The sequence below is a fragment of the Taurulus bubalis genome (genome assembly GCF_910589615.1).
Source record: "Taurulus bubalis genome assembly, chromosome: 6".
Classification (NCBI taxonomy): domain Eukaryota; kingdom Metazoa; phylum Chordata; class Actinopteri; order Perciformes; family Cottidae; genus Taurulus; species Taurulus bubalis.
In genome coordinates, this window is record NC_136594.1 from 21,961,855 (window position 1) to 21,979,850 (window position 17,996).

At 44.0% G+C, this 17,996-nt stretch overlaps 2 protein-coding genes across 2 annotated transcripts; one reads left to right on the plus strand and one right to left on the minus strand.

The window, feature by feature from the left end:
- Window positions 1-567: 567 nt before the first annotated feature.
- Window positions 568-5,259, plus strand: LOC306738486 (ATP-dependent RNA helicase DDX39A-like). The gene is made up of 10 exons (XM_079220341.1): window positions 568-613; window positions 1,542-1,749; window positions 1,977-2,104; window positions 2,344-2,620; window positions 2,975-3,093; window positions 3,573-3,704; window positions 3,941-4,050; window positions 4,288-4,432; window positions 4,543-4,690; window positions 4,998-5,259. Exons 2-10 carry the CDS (start codon window positions 1,542-1,544, stop codon window positions 5,012-5,014), a joined length of 1,284 nt encoding a protein of 427 aa, XP_079076467.1. The 5' UTR covers window positions 568-613; the 3' UTR covers window positions 5,015-5,259.
- A 229-nt stretch (window positions 5,260-5,488) lies between these two features.
- On the minus strand, window positions 5,489-10,972 carry LOC306737501 (CCN family member 1-like; the record flags this gene model as incomplete). The annotated part of the gene is made up of 6 exons (XM_079219234.1): window positions 5,489-6,602; window positions 7,566-7,744; window positions 8,338-8,461; window positions 8,870-9,117; window positions 9,892-10,105; window positions 10,922-10,972. 6 exons carry the CDS (start codon window positions 10,970-10,972, stop codon window positions 6,297-6,299), a joined length of 1,122 nt encoding a protein of 373 aa, XP_079075360.1. The 3' UTR covers window positions 5,489-6,296.
- Between the last annotated feature and the right edge of the window lie 7,024 nt (window positions 10,973-17,996).

A 17,996-nucleotide genomic window follows, 5' to 3' on the forward strand; every position in this document is an offset into this window, starting at 1 on the left:
GTATTACAACATACACAATCTCCAGAAATACTAACGCAACAACAGTTTATATTACAGCTCTTTGCCCTGACCTCGGTGATTGTGACTAATCACAGCCTTGAAAACGAGCACAACGTTATTTCTGAGCAGGCAATGCTGTCTAGTGGCAGATGCATTCAGGTGTTATGGCAAATAACGTAATCGCATTATAAAGTCCATGGACCTGTACCTTTTGGACAGTATAATAACTGGTACCCGAAGATTACACAGACCCCGAAAGCCCTGCCATCAATGTATATTAAATGTGTCTATGCAATGTGTATAATACTGTATGTATGTGTTTAAGTGGCACAGTTACATCTCAAGGCTTTGTCCTGCATTACATGATGTATAAAATAAAAACAACAGAATCCTGATCATTGTATTGCAAGATTAATTTCGTTGTTTGTCCATAGTTGTTATCAGGCACAACATATAATATTCTTTTTTATAGCCATTGGTCGAGACCCATCGAGAGCGCACGGAGTTTTTTAGGTGTACCTGAACACACCATACATGTGTGCTCACTGTGACTCGCTAGCTCGGTAGTACCACGCACTTTTACATCGGCAGGACATACAGACATCGCAGCAAGGTAATGTCGCAGCCTCTTCGTACTTTTCACATCACACTTGACTTTACTTGTGTGTATTTAGTTGTTATTGCACGATAAATGTTTTTGAATAATTTGTAGCAGTGGCTAAAGTTAGGACTTAGAGATTTGCTTTGGCAGCTAACACGCTAGCCACACTAACGTTAGCTTTGTTTTGAGTGTGCCTATTAGCTTTAGCTATCTATGTTTATTTTTCTGACCATTCGTCTACTATAAAATGACGTTAACGCATCATTAGTAATGATGCTATGTCCGATGCTATGTAAGGCAGAGCGTAACGTGGCTTTTAATGTTGGATTATAGTAATTCGTGACTCACGTTCAATTGTTAGCTGCTAGCTTGCTAACTAACCGGTTTGAATGAAAGAGAAGGATCGCATCGGTCGGCCATTGTTTTCAGTCAGCGTAGTTGCAACAGCTAGCGGGACGCATCGGTTAATTTTGACTTCTTATTCGATATATATAATTATTATATAAATCATTACTTCAGTTTGGCGTGATTTGCGGCCTGCTAACATTAGCCAAACGACCCTCCTGCTAACTTTGCAAAATTATGAGCTACCGGTTCATTGTAGCATCAAGCTAGCTAGTTATACGGGTTTCGGTGTAAAATCAATTTTTACGGATAATTCTCAACGCAGGAAATTCCGAGAGTGACTTATTTATATTGGACTACTACACGATTACGGACTCGAGTAATAACGGCAACTAAGCATTACATAGTTTATATTCTTTTAAGATTTATGATCAAATTCATAAAATGTAAAATTATTATTGCATTGTTGGAGAGCACCTGGCTTCCTCACCAATTATACGCTTGCACATTAAGGAGGACTTTTCCACAGTTTTTTTGCTTTGGGAAAAGTTGTGAAACAAAGGTTGACTGACTGCTTTTCACGTTGTTCATACAGATGGCAGAAACCGATGTTGATAATGAACTTTTGGACTATGAGGAGGACGAGGAGCCCCAGGGAGCCCCTGAGACTGGGACCCCAGCAAACAAGAAGGAAGTGAAGGGGTCCTACGTTTCCATTCACAGCTCGGGCTTCAGAGACTTTCTCCTCAAACCAGAGCTGCTCCGGTCCATTGTCGACTGTGGGTTTGAGCATCCCTCAGAAGGTGAACAAGAGTTTTGAGTCGTTTAATGTAAACAAAAAAACTATATGGAAATATTCCTTATTTTAAAGCAATAGCTGTATAACACAATAAGACATATGAAGCTTCATAAGCTCCCATTTTTTTAAAAATCATTTTAAATTATCATTTGATCGCCAGATGTTTTTGAAGATGTATATGTTGTAGCTGCATCATCTTTTAATTGCCTTTTTTTTCCTTTTAATTTTCAGTCCAACATGAGTGTATTCCACAAGCTATCCTGGGCATGGACATCCTGTGTCAGGCCAAGTCTGGTATGGGAAAGACTGCAGTGTTTGTACTTGCCACCTTGCAACAGATAGAACCTGTGGATGGTCAGGTGAGTTTGTCACCATTGGTTTTTGCTTGCCTTTCATGCTCAAGAATCATAATCTCTCTCATAGTTTTGTACTAGGCGGTGTTAAAAATACTGTTTCGTAAACCTTGCGTCCTCTCGATTTACATTTTGTTGCGATCAGATGTTTGTTGATGTCTAGCTAGCAATACAAAAGCACAACATGCACTACATAAATATTTAACAGTTAATAACACTCATTTCCTAATTTCCCCGTATGCCAGGTGTCTGTCCTTGTAATGTGCCACACGCGAGAGTTGGCCTTCCAGATCAGCAAAGAGTACGAGCGCTTCTCCAAGTACATGCCCACTGTCAAGGTGTCAGTGTTCTTCGGCGGCCTGGCCATCAAGAAGGACGAGGAAGTGCTGAAGAAGAACTGCCCTCACATTGTCGTAGGAACTCCAGGACGTACCCTGGCCCTCATCCGCAACAAGACCCTCAATGTGAAGAACATCAAACACTTCGTGCTTGACGAGTGCGATAGGATGCTGGAGCAGCTGGGTGAGTACCAGGTGTTTTATAAAGTGTTTAGTGGTGGATGTTACAGAAACGTGTAGCTTTGGTGGACTGTGGTCGGTATGTAAGACAGTTGACGCAGGTATTATTCTGTGAGTGCATATCTCATGTAGAGTTGTGCAATGTCATCACATTGTCACTAGCCGTTAGTGTGCAGTTGAAAACGGGTTGTTGGTGGAATATCATTTTACTGTGATCTAATAGTGAATGGAGTAGTTTATGAAGAGTTTATTTAAAAATAAAGTAGATGCATTTTTTTATAACATGGTTACAACTTTTTCGTTTTACAAAGAATAATCCAAATGCAGTTTTGACAGTATTTCTTTCTCTTTCGGACAGACATGAGGCGCGACGTCCAGGAGATCTTCAGGGTGACACCTCATGAGAAACAGGTTATGATGTTCAGTGCAACGCTAAGCAAAGACATCCGCCCCGTCTGTCGCAAGTTCATGCAGGATGTGAGTTATTCTTGAGATTTACTAATGTTTCAAATTCAACCCACTGTCTGTCATTCCGCTCGCTATATGTCAATAGCATTTTAATCCTATATGAAGCGATCTTTGTTCATAAACGGATGTATCAATTACTGTGGAGTTAGAGAAAGTGTAACAACCAGTTATTTAGATTAGCTGTTATTACAGTTATGTTTAATCAACAAATTAGATGGTTTGGTGAGTTCAGTGTTTGTTACAAAGTCCCTCTTTGCTTTGCCCACTTGTGGCTGTCGGTGCCATGAGTGGCCATATCTGAGGGGCAGAGTGATCCTCCTGGGCAGATTTGGCGTGGTCAGGACAGTCTGTCCTCCTGGCTCTGCTGCTGTCCAGGAGAACATGTTTAGTGAGCCGCCATGCGCAGTTCTTCTTGCCATTTTAGGAAACTGTATGGAGTTGTAGACCTGTGTGTGACTAATGCTTGTCTCTGCTCTCTTGGTGTGTAGCCTATGGAAGTGTTCGTGGATGACGAGACCAAGCTGACACTCCACGGCTTACAGCAGTATTACTGCAAGTTGAAGGACAGCGAGAAGAACCGAAAGCTTTTCGACCTGCTCGATGTCCTCGAGTTCAACCAGGTATAGCCGGCAGCTCTCTGAATCAGTTGTGTTTTGGTATTTTAAATCTTTGCCGTGGGGCTGAATTTGAAAAAATATGCATTTGCACTCATGACCCTCTACTTACATTTTATAAGTTAAGTGATTCTTGTCCTTTTTAGAGGGCGATATTTCTTTATGCCTGTCTGTCATCTCATTGATGTCTGCGCCATTCCCAGCAAAAATATGCAAGATCTTTTCTTTCTGTTCCTCCTTAGGTGGTGATCTTTGTTAAGTCAGTGCATCGGTGTGTTGCTCTGTCCCAGCTGCTGGTGGAGCAGAATTTCCCCGCCATCGCCATCCACAGGGGCATGGCGCAGGAAGAGCGGTACGTGCCTTCTGATTGTAGCCTTTTTCCTTCTTCACACTTTGAATTCAACAGTAGCTCTCTTAATTTCAATGTCTTGAATTTGAGAAAATCATATGAAAAGATCACTGTACTGTAATTTGTTTTAAGGTAACGTTCAACTAACCAGAGAGAAATGTACAACCAGGTTTATGTGCTTCGTCTCACTTTGGAATGTTATCTTATTTATTCCTGTTGTTGCTTGTCCCCCCCCAATAGGTTATCCCGGTACCAGCAGTTCAAAGACTTCCAGCGGCGAATCCTGGTTGCGACCAACCTGTTTGGCCGAGGCATGGACATTGAGCGAGTCAACATTGTCTTCAACTACGACATGCCAGAGGATTCTGACACATACCTTCACAGGGTCAGTCCAGCCATAATATCAATTTGTTTTCTGTATTGGAGATTGTGTATTTTACGAATCGCAGAAAGCAGAGCCCGGTTCGAGCTTGAACGTCTTCTCTTGTTCCTCAGGTGGCCCGTGCTGGCAGGTTTGGAACCAAAGGCCTGGCCGTCACATTTGTGTCTGACGAGACCGACGCCAAGACCCTGAACGATGTCCAAGACCGCTTTGAGGTCAACGTAGCAGAGCTACCAGAGGAGATTGATATCTCCTCCTACAGTAAGTGCTGTTGTTGCTCACGGGCCAGTCTGTGACCACGTGCACTAGTAGCCTACTTTTCACACATCATCTCTCCACTGTTGACATGATGGATGCATTAAAGGCTATTTGTGCTCTGGTCTTCTGTTAATGGAGATAAAACGTCACAAATCAAAGTGTGTTTGGATTACACCGTTTAAAAGTGAATTAATCACACATTAGGATATTAGTCAAACTAACCACTGCTGTAGGCTAAAACTGTATAACGGTGCATTACATATTTATTTTGCCCCTCACATTAAAAAAACCGTCCCCTTTCTCTTTGCAGTTGAACAGTCCAGATGAGTCTGAAGTGTCTTTCCTGTGAGGATCGAGTGTGACCCTTGGAGTTGCTGTATTTTGGTGGAGGAAAAAGAAACCCTCAACACTTATTTTAAAGCCCCCCCCTCCTACCATATATGTTGGCAAGTTCATAGAGATAAAACAACTTTTTTTTTTAATTTTGATGTCTTTGCAGGGTGCTTATAGTGTTGTCCTTGTTAAAACATTGATATATTGTTTTGGTTGCAGAATTAAACTTTTTATACCTTATTTGATGGTGTTATTTTTTTGACCTTTGAGGATTTTTCAGATTCTACAATAAACATACAGTATTCTGTACAATACAAACTGCGTTGTAGTTGACTATTCTCACAAGCAGAGGGCGCCAGAGTCATAGCCACTGTTTTACCAAACCGTTTACTCTTATTGGAAAAGTTAAGCAAAAGTAAAAAAATAAATCTTGCATGAAACATGGATGGGACAGCTACGCTCCAGTGCCTTAATCCACATAAGTATATATTGTGACAACACAAACTTGGATCCAAATAAAGAAAATATTTACAGAAAAGTGATCCAAAAGAAATTCTCAAATGCAGGTTAGTGTAAGACATTCCTCTTGAGCTGCATTTAATGCACAAACAAGAAATCAATTGGCGTTGGTCCAGTCCTTGCTGAACGCTCCACATAATGTTCCTTATCATTTTAACAGTTACAGAGGAACAGTGTCATCCATTGCTGTTAATAAAAATGTCAGCTTTTTGACAAAAGGTCCACATTTTCTTTCCACAAAGCCGCAAAAGATGATTTTGCTTGTCGCTAAACAGTCACAGTGCGTTGTGGGACATGGAGTCATCCAAGCATCTCCGTGTGTTTAAGGCTATTGTTGCAGGTGAAGTGATTCTGCACTGTCGTCATAGTTATGGTTCTTAAGTTTCAGTGCTGAACAAAGTGCTTTGTTGCTCTTGTAGCGTTCCTCCTCTCAGGGTCTCAAACAAAGTAAAAAGAATCCAACGCATCTGAACTAGCATTCAGTCCAATTGTGGAGGAAGTCCAGGGACGCCTCAGGGCTCTGATTTAGGGCCCATGTCCGTTTGAATAGGAGCAGGCAAGTGTACGATCCACTCCGGTCACACAATATCACAATTAAGAGGTTGCCTTTATGATTGAGAATAAAAGGCGGCCTGTGCTCTTCACTCATTGGGAGCCAGATGAGGGGAAAATGGCCCCTAGTCTTAAAGAGTTTTTATTCATCAAGAAAGTTGACCTCATCACAATAATATAATACAACAAAAAGTCCTCCCCTGTACTAGTCTGTGAACTGGTGCGTGTCTCCGTACATCCAGTGCTGTGGAGGCAGGGCCACTTCGTTGAGGTGGCCGCAGTCGTCGCTGCATTTGCACGACTGGATGAACATGGCTGACCTCTGGAAGCGCTCGCCGTCCGGGCAGGCAAAGGTCACGGGCACAGTGCGCGTGCGGCGCGGCGAGCAGCACCGGCCGTCCGTGCACACGCCGCAGTAGTTGGGCCGGTAGAGGCGGATGCTTGCACATTCTCCGTAGGACAGGCGGACGGGCTCTGCGGCTTTCTGGGTCGGGGAGCACTTCTTCCCCTTCTGTGTGGTTGGATAAAAGCAAAAGGATGCGTGTCAGAAATATATATGTGAAATATATGGCTTTATTAGCAAAACTCATCAAAACAAGTCATGAAGTATTTTCATAAAAATGTAATAATGACTTTCATCTGGCCTGGCCCTTTACATAACAGCAGATTTAAGCAGCTTTGCACTCAAACTCATTAGTTTCACATTAAAGAGGGCCAGACTTCAATTTGTTATGCCAAAACAGGGATTGAAAGGGGGATTATTTTTAGATTATGGTGATTCATTTTAAGATTAAACCCCATTATTCAACATTTGAGTGGCCTTTTCCGTTTAACACCGACACCTATGATCGCTCTTGGCACCGGAGCTCAATGGAGCCGAGAAAAAGAGCTCTTAGTGCGTGTCCAACATGGAGGATTAATATAGACACACCACTTCCCTGGACTCCAAGTACACAGACGGGGCCTAGCTATGGACAGTTGCTTGGCAGGAATGCCGGGGGTGGGGGACTATATTTAAAAAGGCGCCTGCTTGCCACCAAAACACCGCTGAGTAAATCAGCACTGCCCAGTTCCCACTGGATGCAGAGCTTCCCCAAAAGTACCGCTAAAATAATCTCCCTTCTTGAACTCTGGATAAACATGGCTTTAGCACTAAGAGTAGATTTTACTCAGCTCCAGAAGGTCAAACGGGTCAATCTTTGCGGCACAGATTGGACATTTTAGTCTTAGTTTAAAAGATGGAAACCAGGAAGCAGAGCGATAATGAGCAGGTGTGTTTCCCCCCCATGTGCAGTCTGACATGGAGGGATAAAACGAGAAATAATTCCTCATGGATGCGTGTTATCACAAGGCGTTTAGGTTTCACCGTGCAAGAGATAAGTTGTCGTGATAAGATGTTATCTCGCTGAACGCTCGACCCATATGCTCTCCGCCCGTCTCCGCGTCAGTTCCAGTCAAGTTCAGCCTGCCTCACCTTGGCGGGGGCCGCGAGGCCGCGGCACGGCCGCACGGTGCAGAGCCTCGTCTCCCTCTCCAGCTTGCACTGAGAGTTCTTGTTGGTGATGCGAGAGGAAACGCCCATCCCACAGCTGCTGGAGCACTGGGACCAGTCCGTGGTCTGGACTGGACACTTCCCCTTCAGATGGTTCCACACTGAGGAGACGAGGGCGGACAAGAAAAATCAACAATTAGGCCGGTGGTTCTCAACCCGGGGGTGTGGACCCCATCGGTATAAAATATGTAAATATCCCAATCGTGAAGCTTTTACGTGAATTAAAAAAAGGCAGCTTCCAACACAGAACTTAATCAGGCTGACTAGATCACCTTTACGGCCTCGTTGTGTAAACTCTACGCTTACGCAACCCTGTAGTTTGTTTACAGCCTCACGGTATCTTTTTACTTCTCACGATTACATGTGCAGTTCAAAAGTCATAAAGATAGTTTATACTTGTGACGATTATCTTGCTGAACCAAAAAATTTGTAAATATCATAAACTTGTGTTTGCCACCAAGTTTATTGTCTGCAATAATCCAATGGATTATTAGCTTTAAGCATCAAAGCGCCGCAGTGCCCGAGTACAGCCTTGCAGGGCCGCTTCTTTTCCTCCCTGTGAAAGGTTAAATCATGTAATTACTCTTCAGTTACACATGCAGCCCATGAAGCCTGAAACTAGCGGGACACGAATGTGAACGAAGCAGTGGTGAGACACACTTGATAGTCCCCCCTCAGGCTCCCTTTCTCTCACCAGGCAGGTGTTTGTAGCCACGCTCACTCTCCCAGCCGCTGGACTTGACCTCTGTGAGCTCGTTGGCCAGCTCATTTTCAGGCTGCTGCTGACGTCTGGGCAGGTGCTGCTGTGGTGGAGGCGCCTGTGGTGGGAGATAAGATAAGCTGAGACAGTGCTGGGGAGTCCAACCATCGTTTGTGTGTTTTTCACAGCGTTATCGCCATGGCGCCCTGATTATCAAGGGATTATTACAGGGCAATCAATCAGAGGAGGGACACTTCAGCCCGCTCTACCTGCATGAATCTTTTGTTTATTGTAGTTCAAGCTCACTTGTGATGATTGGTGCTTTAGAAAAAGTATATATTTACTGTATATATATGTAGAAGTCACAGCATGTGTTATTATGAAAAGAAACCCCATATAACAGGTTCCCAATTCGTGACACACACACACACACACACACACACACACACACACACACACACACACACACACACACACACACACACACAAAAGAGAGTCCTATGCCGCAGTACGTGAAAAAACTAACCTGATGCTTGGGTGGGAGCCGCCAGGTGCCCTTGTGGCAGTCCACGCTGAAGCAGCACTGCCCGGGGATCCTGACCAGCCGTGGGTAGGGGCAGGAGGCCGAGGCCGGTGGCAGTTTATTGGTGCAGAGAGGAGCGCAGCCAACGGCGCCATCGATGCAGGTGCACTGGTGTTTACAGCCGGCGCGGAAGCTCTCGCCGTTCTGGTAGATCCGGCCGTTGTACTCGCATGTGCGTCCCTCCGATTTAGCTGGAAAGACACATTTAAAATCAGCTGGAACAAAACCTTTAACGACACACACACACAGAGGCACACTGTTTATATGCATAAAGCAAAAGGGCCTCCACGGGTTAGGGTATCACAGAGATGCATCTCAGTTTCTACAGGACATCCTCTGAAGTCTAAAAGGCACCAATGCTTGAGCTTCCGGATACAGCGAGTATAAGAAGAATTCAGCATGTGCTCACATTTCAACAGCTGCTGTGTCTCCTGACGTGACCGATAAACACACACAATGACTTCACATGGCAACAGAGGACCACTGAGATTGAAAGGTCAGTAGAAATTGGGACGCAAGAAGTGTCAGACTCCTTTTTTTCACAAGTGTGGAAGAATCAGCTATTCATAGTTTGTGGGGCAACACTGGCATGGTGCAGATGGAGGGTGTATTTTTATCTTTGAAACCCCCTGTCGCTGCCATAAAACCTCTACAACTCATTAAAATACCCTCCTGTCTTGTTCTCGGAAGTGCAAGGTTTCATGTTGCCCAACCGCTGGGCTGTGTGGGCTTTGGCTTAATGGAAAGGTGGGGCTCAATTCATCCAGTTCCTTGACATCCTTTTTTCTCCATTGTTGCCCAGGCATCACTGATCTTTATAGCAGATCACATTCCCCATATTCACTCTAGATACAGGATTCTCTTCCTACGCGTGTTATTACTATGTCCTCCATGGGGTGAGCGGTACAAATAGCTTTTTTTCCTTCTTCCTCTGAGTGATATTCCCTCCTTCCCTCCTCCCTCACCTCGACAGATGCCCCAGGCGATGGTCACATCGTTGCCGTAATTACACTCCAGCCCTTTGTGGTGGTCGCAAGGCCTCATGGGGCTGCAGTCCTGGTTGAGCTGTGCCGCACACACCTTGCAGCACCCACATCCGTCAGGCACGGCGCTGACTCCTGGGGGGCAGACCAGGGGCTCGTCGGGGCAGTCGCACGCTGCCGGGCAGCTAGCAGTCACCTGGAGAAAGAGGAGAGAGAGGCAGGGAGATCAAGAATACATAACTCCATTTATGTTATTCGAATAACATCATGGAGATCTGTAATGCAGCTTCAAGACAAAGCTTTTCTAGTCAGATGTAGAGAGGCCACAATGCAACACACTACTATACTTGATTGGAGAATGTATGGCAATCAGGGTGCTGCAGTCATCGTTGGTGGGCTGGTCACCAGCTGTGACAAGGAGCTGCTACATTAACTTCTTTATTTTTTATTTCTGCATCATGGGCTCCCCAGGATTTGTGATTTATTTCCTTCTTCCACAGACAAAGCACTGCACTACTAAGTCACTGCCGGCCAGTCAGCCCCGGTGTCTAGACAGCTCAGGGTTTATACCCAGGTCCCCCGCTGACTCCAGGTTTGAGTCATCGCTCAGCACTAGAGCCAACTTGTTACAGTTTGTGGGAATCAACATGTCACTGGGCTTTAAAAAAAATAAAAAAGGAGACATGAGTAGGCATGCTGATCACCAGGACAACGAACCTCAGAGGAGCAGTATTGTTATATAAGCAATAATAAGAGCGATAACCCCACCTAAACTCCTTTTACACCACTTTGTATTGCATCCACTGTTTAGGCAGACAGACATAAAGTAAGCACAGCCAATCTGATGCTGAAGATGAAACACATTAACTTGCACCAGAGGATGTATGTGCTGTTCAAACTCTGGAGATCAAAGTTTAATGACATTTATAGGACCGAACATCCATAGCAGATTAAAAATGATTATAATCTTTAAAAACACTTCCTGGAAGATCACTCTGCTCGCGCGTCTTACCTGTGTGATGACTGCTGTTGTCAGTACTGTCAGGTAGATCAGAAATGCCATGATTAGCCTATGACGCGTTGAGGGAAAAATACAAATAAAGATAAAAACAATATCTTCAAGCTACAATCCAAAGGAGGGCTGCGAGTCTTAAGTAGCTTCACACTGAGTTTCAGTCGTTTATGGACCGTGGTCCTTGTTTTTCTACCGGGACGAGTGTCTAAAATCTGATATATACCCGCTGGTGAGCCTCAAAGAGGCCCCGCCCTCCTCCGTGCTTCTAGCCATTCAGCGCGCAGGCAAGCAGCCCCGACATTCCAAACGGGCGTGGCTTCACCGCGAGGACAGCTCGCTGATTGGTGGGCGTGTTTTGGAATGAATGCAGCCATTCATAAAAATCGCAGGGCCGCTCTGTATTTATTTTATGGGTTAAAAATGAAAATGTAACAGCCGCTTTCAAGTCACACTCAGGCACATTCCTGCTTTTGTGGCCACCACTCTCCTAACACTAAGTAAATATATTCAGCTGGGCCAGACAGCATTGGTAACATTAATAGGACCTCCACCTCTAGGAAAAAAAAGAAGAAAAAAAGATGAAGAAGGGGGGAGGAATTCCCTCTGTTTTTCCAGACTAATGTAGGTGCCAGAACAGAAAATTAAAGTGGAGCGTATTAAGCAAATAGTTAGATAATAGCAGCTGTCAGAGAGCGTGAACACACCCATCATGGTGTGAGAAAATGAGTTTCCATAGATTTAAAAAAGGTACATTTTGATTGTTTTGCTGTTCATATTGAATTCAGGTGCACCCGTCTGTCTCTGACTATTATTTCTGACCACATGGCGCTGACACAGGAGTGATGAGGATATTATCACTTGGAAAGAATGGTGGATTATTGTTTTAAGGGCAGCTCATATGAGGGTTGGTCTCCTCCTCTTCCTCTTTCTCCTCCGCTGTCTTCCTTTTCAACCACAGGTTTGCAGCCACACCTGCCCTGACACAGAGACCTCCTTTGATGAGAGAAATGTGATAGGCAGAGACTTGAAAGTTAGGTTCCTGCTATGAATGTCCGTGCATAGTTCTGGCTTGAACTAGAAAAAGCCAAACATCTCATGGTCTCTGGTATGGGCTGTGGTGTTCTAGGTGCTGGGAAATCTCTGTGCTGGTGAACCTCATCCACAGACAGGATCTATAAGCAGTTTCAGGCTTAAAATAGGTGAATGGTTTTAGGTTTGGGTCAACCTGCGCATCACTGGTAGACCCAAACCAGATGAAACAGATGAAAAAGACCTTTGAGCTGGCTATGTTGCAATTAATGTATGTTGTCGTCCCTCTTGAAGATCATAACAATATTTTTTTGAATGTACATTTGCATTTTCTTTTGCCTATGTGTTTTTCATAACTTTCCTTATTTAAATAATGTCTTTGTATTTTTCCTTTGTTTTATTATGAAAATTGGAGCTTAGCCATTCACTGCACACTGGACAATTGTGTATCTGACAAATAAATCTTTGAATGCAAATTATAAAATCATTTTTGCTCAGAGGATTTCATGACTTGTGCAACAGATGGAAACACTTCTTCTCCCATGAGGGACATGTCTGCCTTCTCACCAAAGTCCTAATGCAGTCGCTACAACATGAACCCTCAAGAGCGAGAGATGAATATCAGGTACAGACACAGTAAACATCCCCAGCTGGTCATCTTTCCTGTTTTTCCCAAAGACCAAATCTCTCTCCAGACAGGTTTGCAAAATGTATGATTCACTGAGCTGATTTTAGTCCTCACCCAAACAAAGAGCCTTTTACTCAGTAATGAATATTCCAAGATGAATGTCATTCCTTCTTCAACCTGTCAACATAAGGGCAAAAAATTATACAAAACCGTTGCCGAGGTGGTGGAGGTAGCGCTTCTTCTTAAAGCAATAATAGTTCAACATTTTGGGAATGCTGATTTTTGGATTTCTTGTTCAGAGAAGATCAAGAGTTGTTTTGAACTTCTCGTCTCACTCTCATCAAGAAAACAAATAAATGTAATACAAAAAAACGTATCTCCTAATCATATGTAACCAGACTCAACTTGTGAATTACACAACAAAGACTTACATTATTGTCTCTCTCGTGGACCTGTGTTCAGCCACTATTCCCCTTTGTTGAATCTACTTTAGCTTTAAACAAATCAAACTGGCCGCGTAGTCCTCTTTTACAACCAACATTCATCTTCTTTCTGCCGCGACCTGTCCGACTAGTGTTTCGCTAAACACCACATTAGAGGCTGTGGACTGGAGTCCTGACTCAATTTAAAACAGGAAAGCACCCCAGGAAGCTGTCAGTCATCTCTCTAATGGTGTGACCAGGAGACAAAGTCATGGCCCATCTATTTAATCCTCCGGTGGTCATGGTACAGGGGGAGTTCTGAAAGTCCTGTGACCTCTTCTGTTTTCAACTTCTTCTCTGATGCCGAACGAGAGGAAATCAGAGCTGTGAAACCATTCTTGTGTGAAGCAGATCCGTTGTTTTTCAGACAGGGAAATAATTCACAGCATGTAAGCACTGGTCTGCGAGAGGTTTTTTGGTTATGTTTGTTCCATCTGTATTGTTTTAGCAGTGTATGAAATGATGAATGATTTTACCCGGGCCAGTCTATCCTGAGATTCAAACCAGAGTCTGAGTCACAGTCGTGGCAAATGTACTCTTAATTCAATCAGGAAGTGTATCATAGTTTCGCCACAATGAAGTTCTTACAAGTACTCATAGTTTTCAGTGTTGACGTACTTTTACTTAAAGCAATAATAGATGGCGAGAGGGATACCGCCCTCATACGGTATAGATGTCTGTTCAACAGGAAGCTACAGCCGCAGCACTCGGTTAGCTTCGCTAAGAGACAGCTAGCATGGCTCTGTTCAACTAAATTTAGCTACAAGCACGTCTAAAGATCACTCATGGACACATTTTAATCTCATTTGGTTACAAAAACTGAAATGCAAAACATTGCAGTTTCCCATGTTTCGAGTCTTTGTTCGTTAAATCAACCTAACTACCTGCTGGCTGTAGCAATCTGAAATCAACTTATTTCCCATTCAAACTTGTGTCCCAGTCAAACTATTTCTTCATGTAAAAGCTACTTGAGTTAAAGTACACACGTGCTAAAAGCAAAATGTACAAAAAGTTGCTAAATAAAAAAACAAGTGATATTACTGTATTTATTAGAATAGCATGAGCGATGCATCAATGTATAAGCAATTCAATTTGGTAGTTTGTTGGCTTGGGGATACTTTAGATTTGTTTAACAAGCATACATAGACACGTCTTCACTGACGCGTCTAAATTGATGCAAATTGATGCAAGATGCGCATCATAGAGGTAATTGTCAAACAATCTACTCATACAGCTGTGTAATACAGTCTCTGCTTGCATGTGTTTTATGTACCATATTTAATCCTTAATATTTCTGAGTATATGTATTGCGTCAGACTGAACACCCAATCCCAATGTCCCCCCAAGGCCTTAACCCTGAACCCTCAGGGACTTAAAGACCTCACCTGTAAAGGGTTGAGTGATCAAGAAGCAGGGCTTGGAATAGTGCAAATATGAACGGGACAGCACTTTGTTGCAACACATCAATGACAATGCCAACAAAATATTATGAACAATTGTGGGTATTTAAACTTTTTACTCCCTGGTTTAAACGTCTTCTGGGCTCTTTCCTCACAAGAGAGAGAGAGAGAGAGAGAGGTCATTGCAAATAATTTATTTACTCGTTTTTGTTAAAACACATTTTTAAAACAGGAAATATTGGATGGAAGGAATGAATGGAAATACTCAAGTAAAGTACAAGTACCCCAACATTGAAGCTCAGTAATTGACTAAACGAGTTACTTTCCAGGGCTGATTGAATTAAGTGAACAGAAAGTGAATTGACTCCCGACGGTCCAGCGACAGAAGTAGGCGACACGAAGACAGCCATCTAACACACACACACACACACACACACACACACACACACACACACACACACACACACACACACACACACACACACACACACACACACACACACACACACAGAGTCTGGGACACAACGTGACGTCAGGAGTGCGAGCTGCGTGATATTATTGTGCCGTTTCTCTCACGTGGGCCCGTCACCTGAGAGGCGCAACACGATACCCGACCACATCAAGGGAGGCTTTACGAGAAAGGGCTGATGTAGGAAACGTCCAGAGGAAGTAACAGTGAATAAAAGAAAGGGAAGGGGGTGGAGAGAGAGAGAGAGAGAGAGAGGCAACAGGTGTTTTATGGTAAGAGAGTTTGTTTTTTTAAGGGGAGGAGTGAGCAAGTGCCCCGCTGCCTGGTCTGGTCCTCCCCGATGGGGCAGTCTAGCAGTATGGCATTTCACATAAAAACAGACCGCTGGTATTTCAGCTCATATACCTCCTTTAAGGTCACATGAACCAAATTACACGATACTAAGGTCGTATACTTTAAAATACACAAATACACGCGGGGAGACGTCGAGAAATACACGTTGCGTAACGTAATTCTAATGCAATTATCCAAATGGGAGCATGAAATTGAGACGTGCGGCGAAAAGTCATGTCCTGAGAGAAAAGGGAGGAAGAAAGAGAGCAAGCCGTGGTGACAGGGTGATTAAACTGGTCCCTCTGCTGCCACAGTGGAAAAAGCTAAGCGTGTGGGAAGCTCGTTTATGAGTGTGTTTAAGGTGACAGAAAGGGGAATGGTGTGTGTTATTCTCTTAAAAGTAGCAGAACAAAGAGTTGCATGACTGCACGTGACAGAGACAGAAGAGAGCGAAAAGCCACGCTTCCTCGTATAATATCATAATGTGTAATGGGATATATGCGCTAATTCTGGCCCTGGCACATGGGGCCTGTGTTAATGAACTGTGCAGCTCGAACCCGCAGAGCATCGTAAAGTTACATAAGAGAGCCGGACTCGGCTTTCTGGAGAGAAGAGACAACTTGAATTGATCACAACTGCTATGGAGCCATTTCTCCCCCTGGTGGAAGTCTCCGAGGATTGGAAACAACATAAATGTGTTAGGTTATATACAAGCCAGTTTTAGATCTGCTCTTTAATTCTAAGGCTGAACCATGTTGCTTTTTAAGAGAGAAAGCGTTACTGCCTCCTTTGGCCTCGTCATAACATCAGTGGTTATCAACTTCCAAAAACAAACTTTGCTCTGGTTTAGTATGAACTTCCTCAAACCTCCACAAGATAGAGACAAATACTACAACATAGAAACCAGTCTGTGCCTCCAGGGCCGGATTTGATCCAACACATTTAGCACAAAAGGTACTGAGCTGTGAAGTCAACACTGGCAGTGCAAACACACAAAGGGCCAAAGCAGCACCATGAAACCTGGATGTTGATAAGTCACCACTGCTCTGCTCACCTTGTTCCACGGCTTTAGTGTCAGAGACGGGTGTTTAGGCCAGCCGAGGGCAACCATGCGCCACTGACAGTCAGCGAATGTTCGCTTTTCAGCCACACCAGCTACAAGTCACTCGCTAAGAACTTGTGCACATACATGTGGGTATATAGAGTACCTGCCAACTCACGAACTGTGAAATAAGACCACACAGTCAGTTTTCTGTGGGCTGCAACTAGAGAGCGCTACCTTTGCAAAAGGTGTGCCAATGCTTTTCTCCCACGCCCATCAGAGGAGACTGGGTTTGTTCAGGAGGGAGCAAAAACTGCTTGTGTTAGACCAAAGGTGAATATAGGTATATTCAGAAAGACTGTATGAGAAGAGTAATGTGTATGTTTGAACATTAAAAGGATGTAAATATGTTCTCAAGATAAACCACAAACACAAGTACAAACCTGAAAATGAGCATGACTCGTCCCCTTTAGGCCTAACACACATTACAGAAACTGTAGAATAACATCCCAAAGCCATCGTTGGGTTGCAGGTCTACATGACCCTTGTCATAGCAGAGGATATTATGAGAAAACCCACCGTTTAATGTTTTCCTGCTTTCCCTCCTTCACTTGTACACCCTTAATTTATTTCTGTTCACTAAACATTTTTTCTCTATCTCTTCTTTCTCCCCCATCTCTCTCTTTCTCCCTCCCTCCTCCAGACTGTGAGAGCAGAGCGCAGCCGCCTTGGACCCGGTTTTATTCGGAGCACGCTCTTGTCTCCCATCGCCATGGTCTCCTGATTGGAGCCCCCCATCCTCCCACCCTTTAGCAGTCACCACGGCTCACAGCAGCCGACTGACGGGGACGGAAAAAGCTTTCCCTAGCCAGAGTAGCTGCACTGCCTGAAGACTTGTAAGCCAAATATTCCGCAGGTCTGGGAGGTGGGGATTACCCTTTGGCCAGCTGCTAGATCCTTCGTCTCCCACATGGGAGCACCCGGTTTGAAAAGCACAAATATGAAAGCTCGTTCCACATAAGCTGCTGTAAGGGCAGATGTATAGTAAATGTCAGCATTTCAGCCCTGGGTACTTAATACAAAGTTACGTGAAAATCCATATTGAAAAACAAAAGGATTTCATGATGACTGGAGACATACGTCGGCCTGCTGGCAGCCGTGCTGCTCAAGCTGTTATGGGATTGTTGTGGAGCCCCTCAGCTACCTTGAAGCTATGATTAGCCAATCATGTGCCTGCCTAAAATGTTCAGTATGTAATGCATACAGGCTGGGTGTTTGGAGGATGCTGTAACAAGAACAGCAGATCCTTTGGTGGTGTACGTCCTCCTGTGAATTTAGACCGGGTGCCTCTTAGCGATCTTTCAGCTCAGATAGCCTCACAGAGTAGCTACCGTACACTCTTGTTGCACTACTCTGTATATGCAGTATGTTCACAATGTACACTTTGATTATTCTGCCTCTGAATTTTTACTTTAGTCATTTATTGTACACTTTTTATTATATTTTGTAAGTGACACCATCTTGGAATATCTGTATTTTTCCTCGATTTCAAATGTAATGACGATAAAGATGAATTCAATTACATTGTGCACTTTGCCATTTTATTTTCCTTTCTCCCGAGCGCCCTCCTCCCTCTCCATCGGTCCCCAGCTATGCATCACACGCACCCTCGCCATACGTCCTTCCTTT

Excerpts from the sequence above, each read along its gene's own strand:
- LOC306738486 (XM_079220341.1), top strand. The coding sequence starts at position 1,542 with ATGGCAGAAACCGATGTTGATAATGAACTTTTGGACTATGAGGAGGAC. Across the intron at positions 2,621-2,974 it reads TAGGATGCTGGAGCAGCTGG|ACATGAGGCGCGACGTCCAG; the intron begins GTGAGTACCAGG and ends TCTTTCGGACAG. Across the intron at positions 3,094-3,572 it reads GTCGCAAGTTCATGCAGGAT|CCTATGGAAGTGTTCGTGGA; the intron begins GTGAGTTATTCT and ends CTTGGTGTGTAG.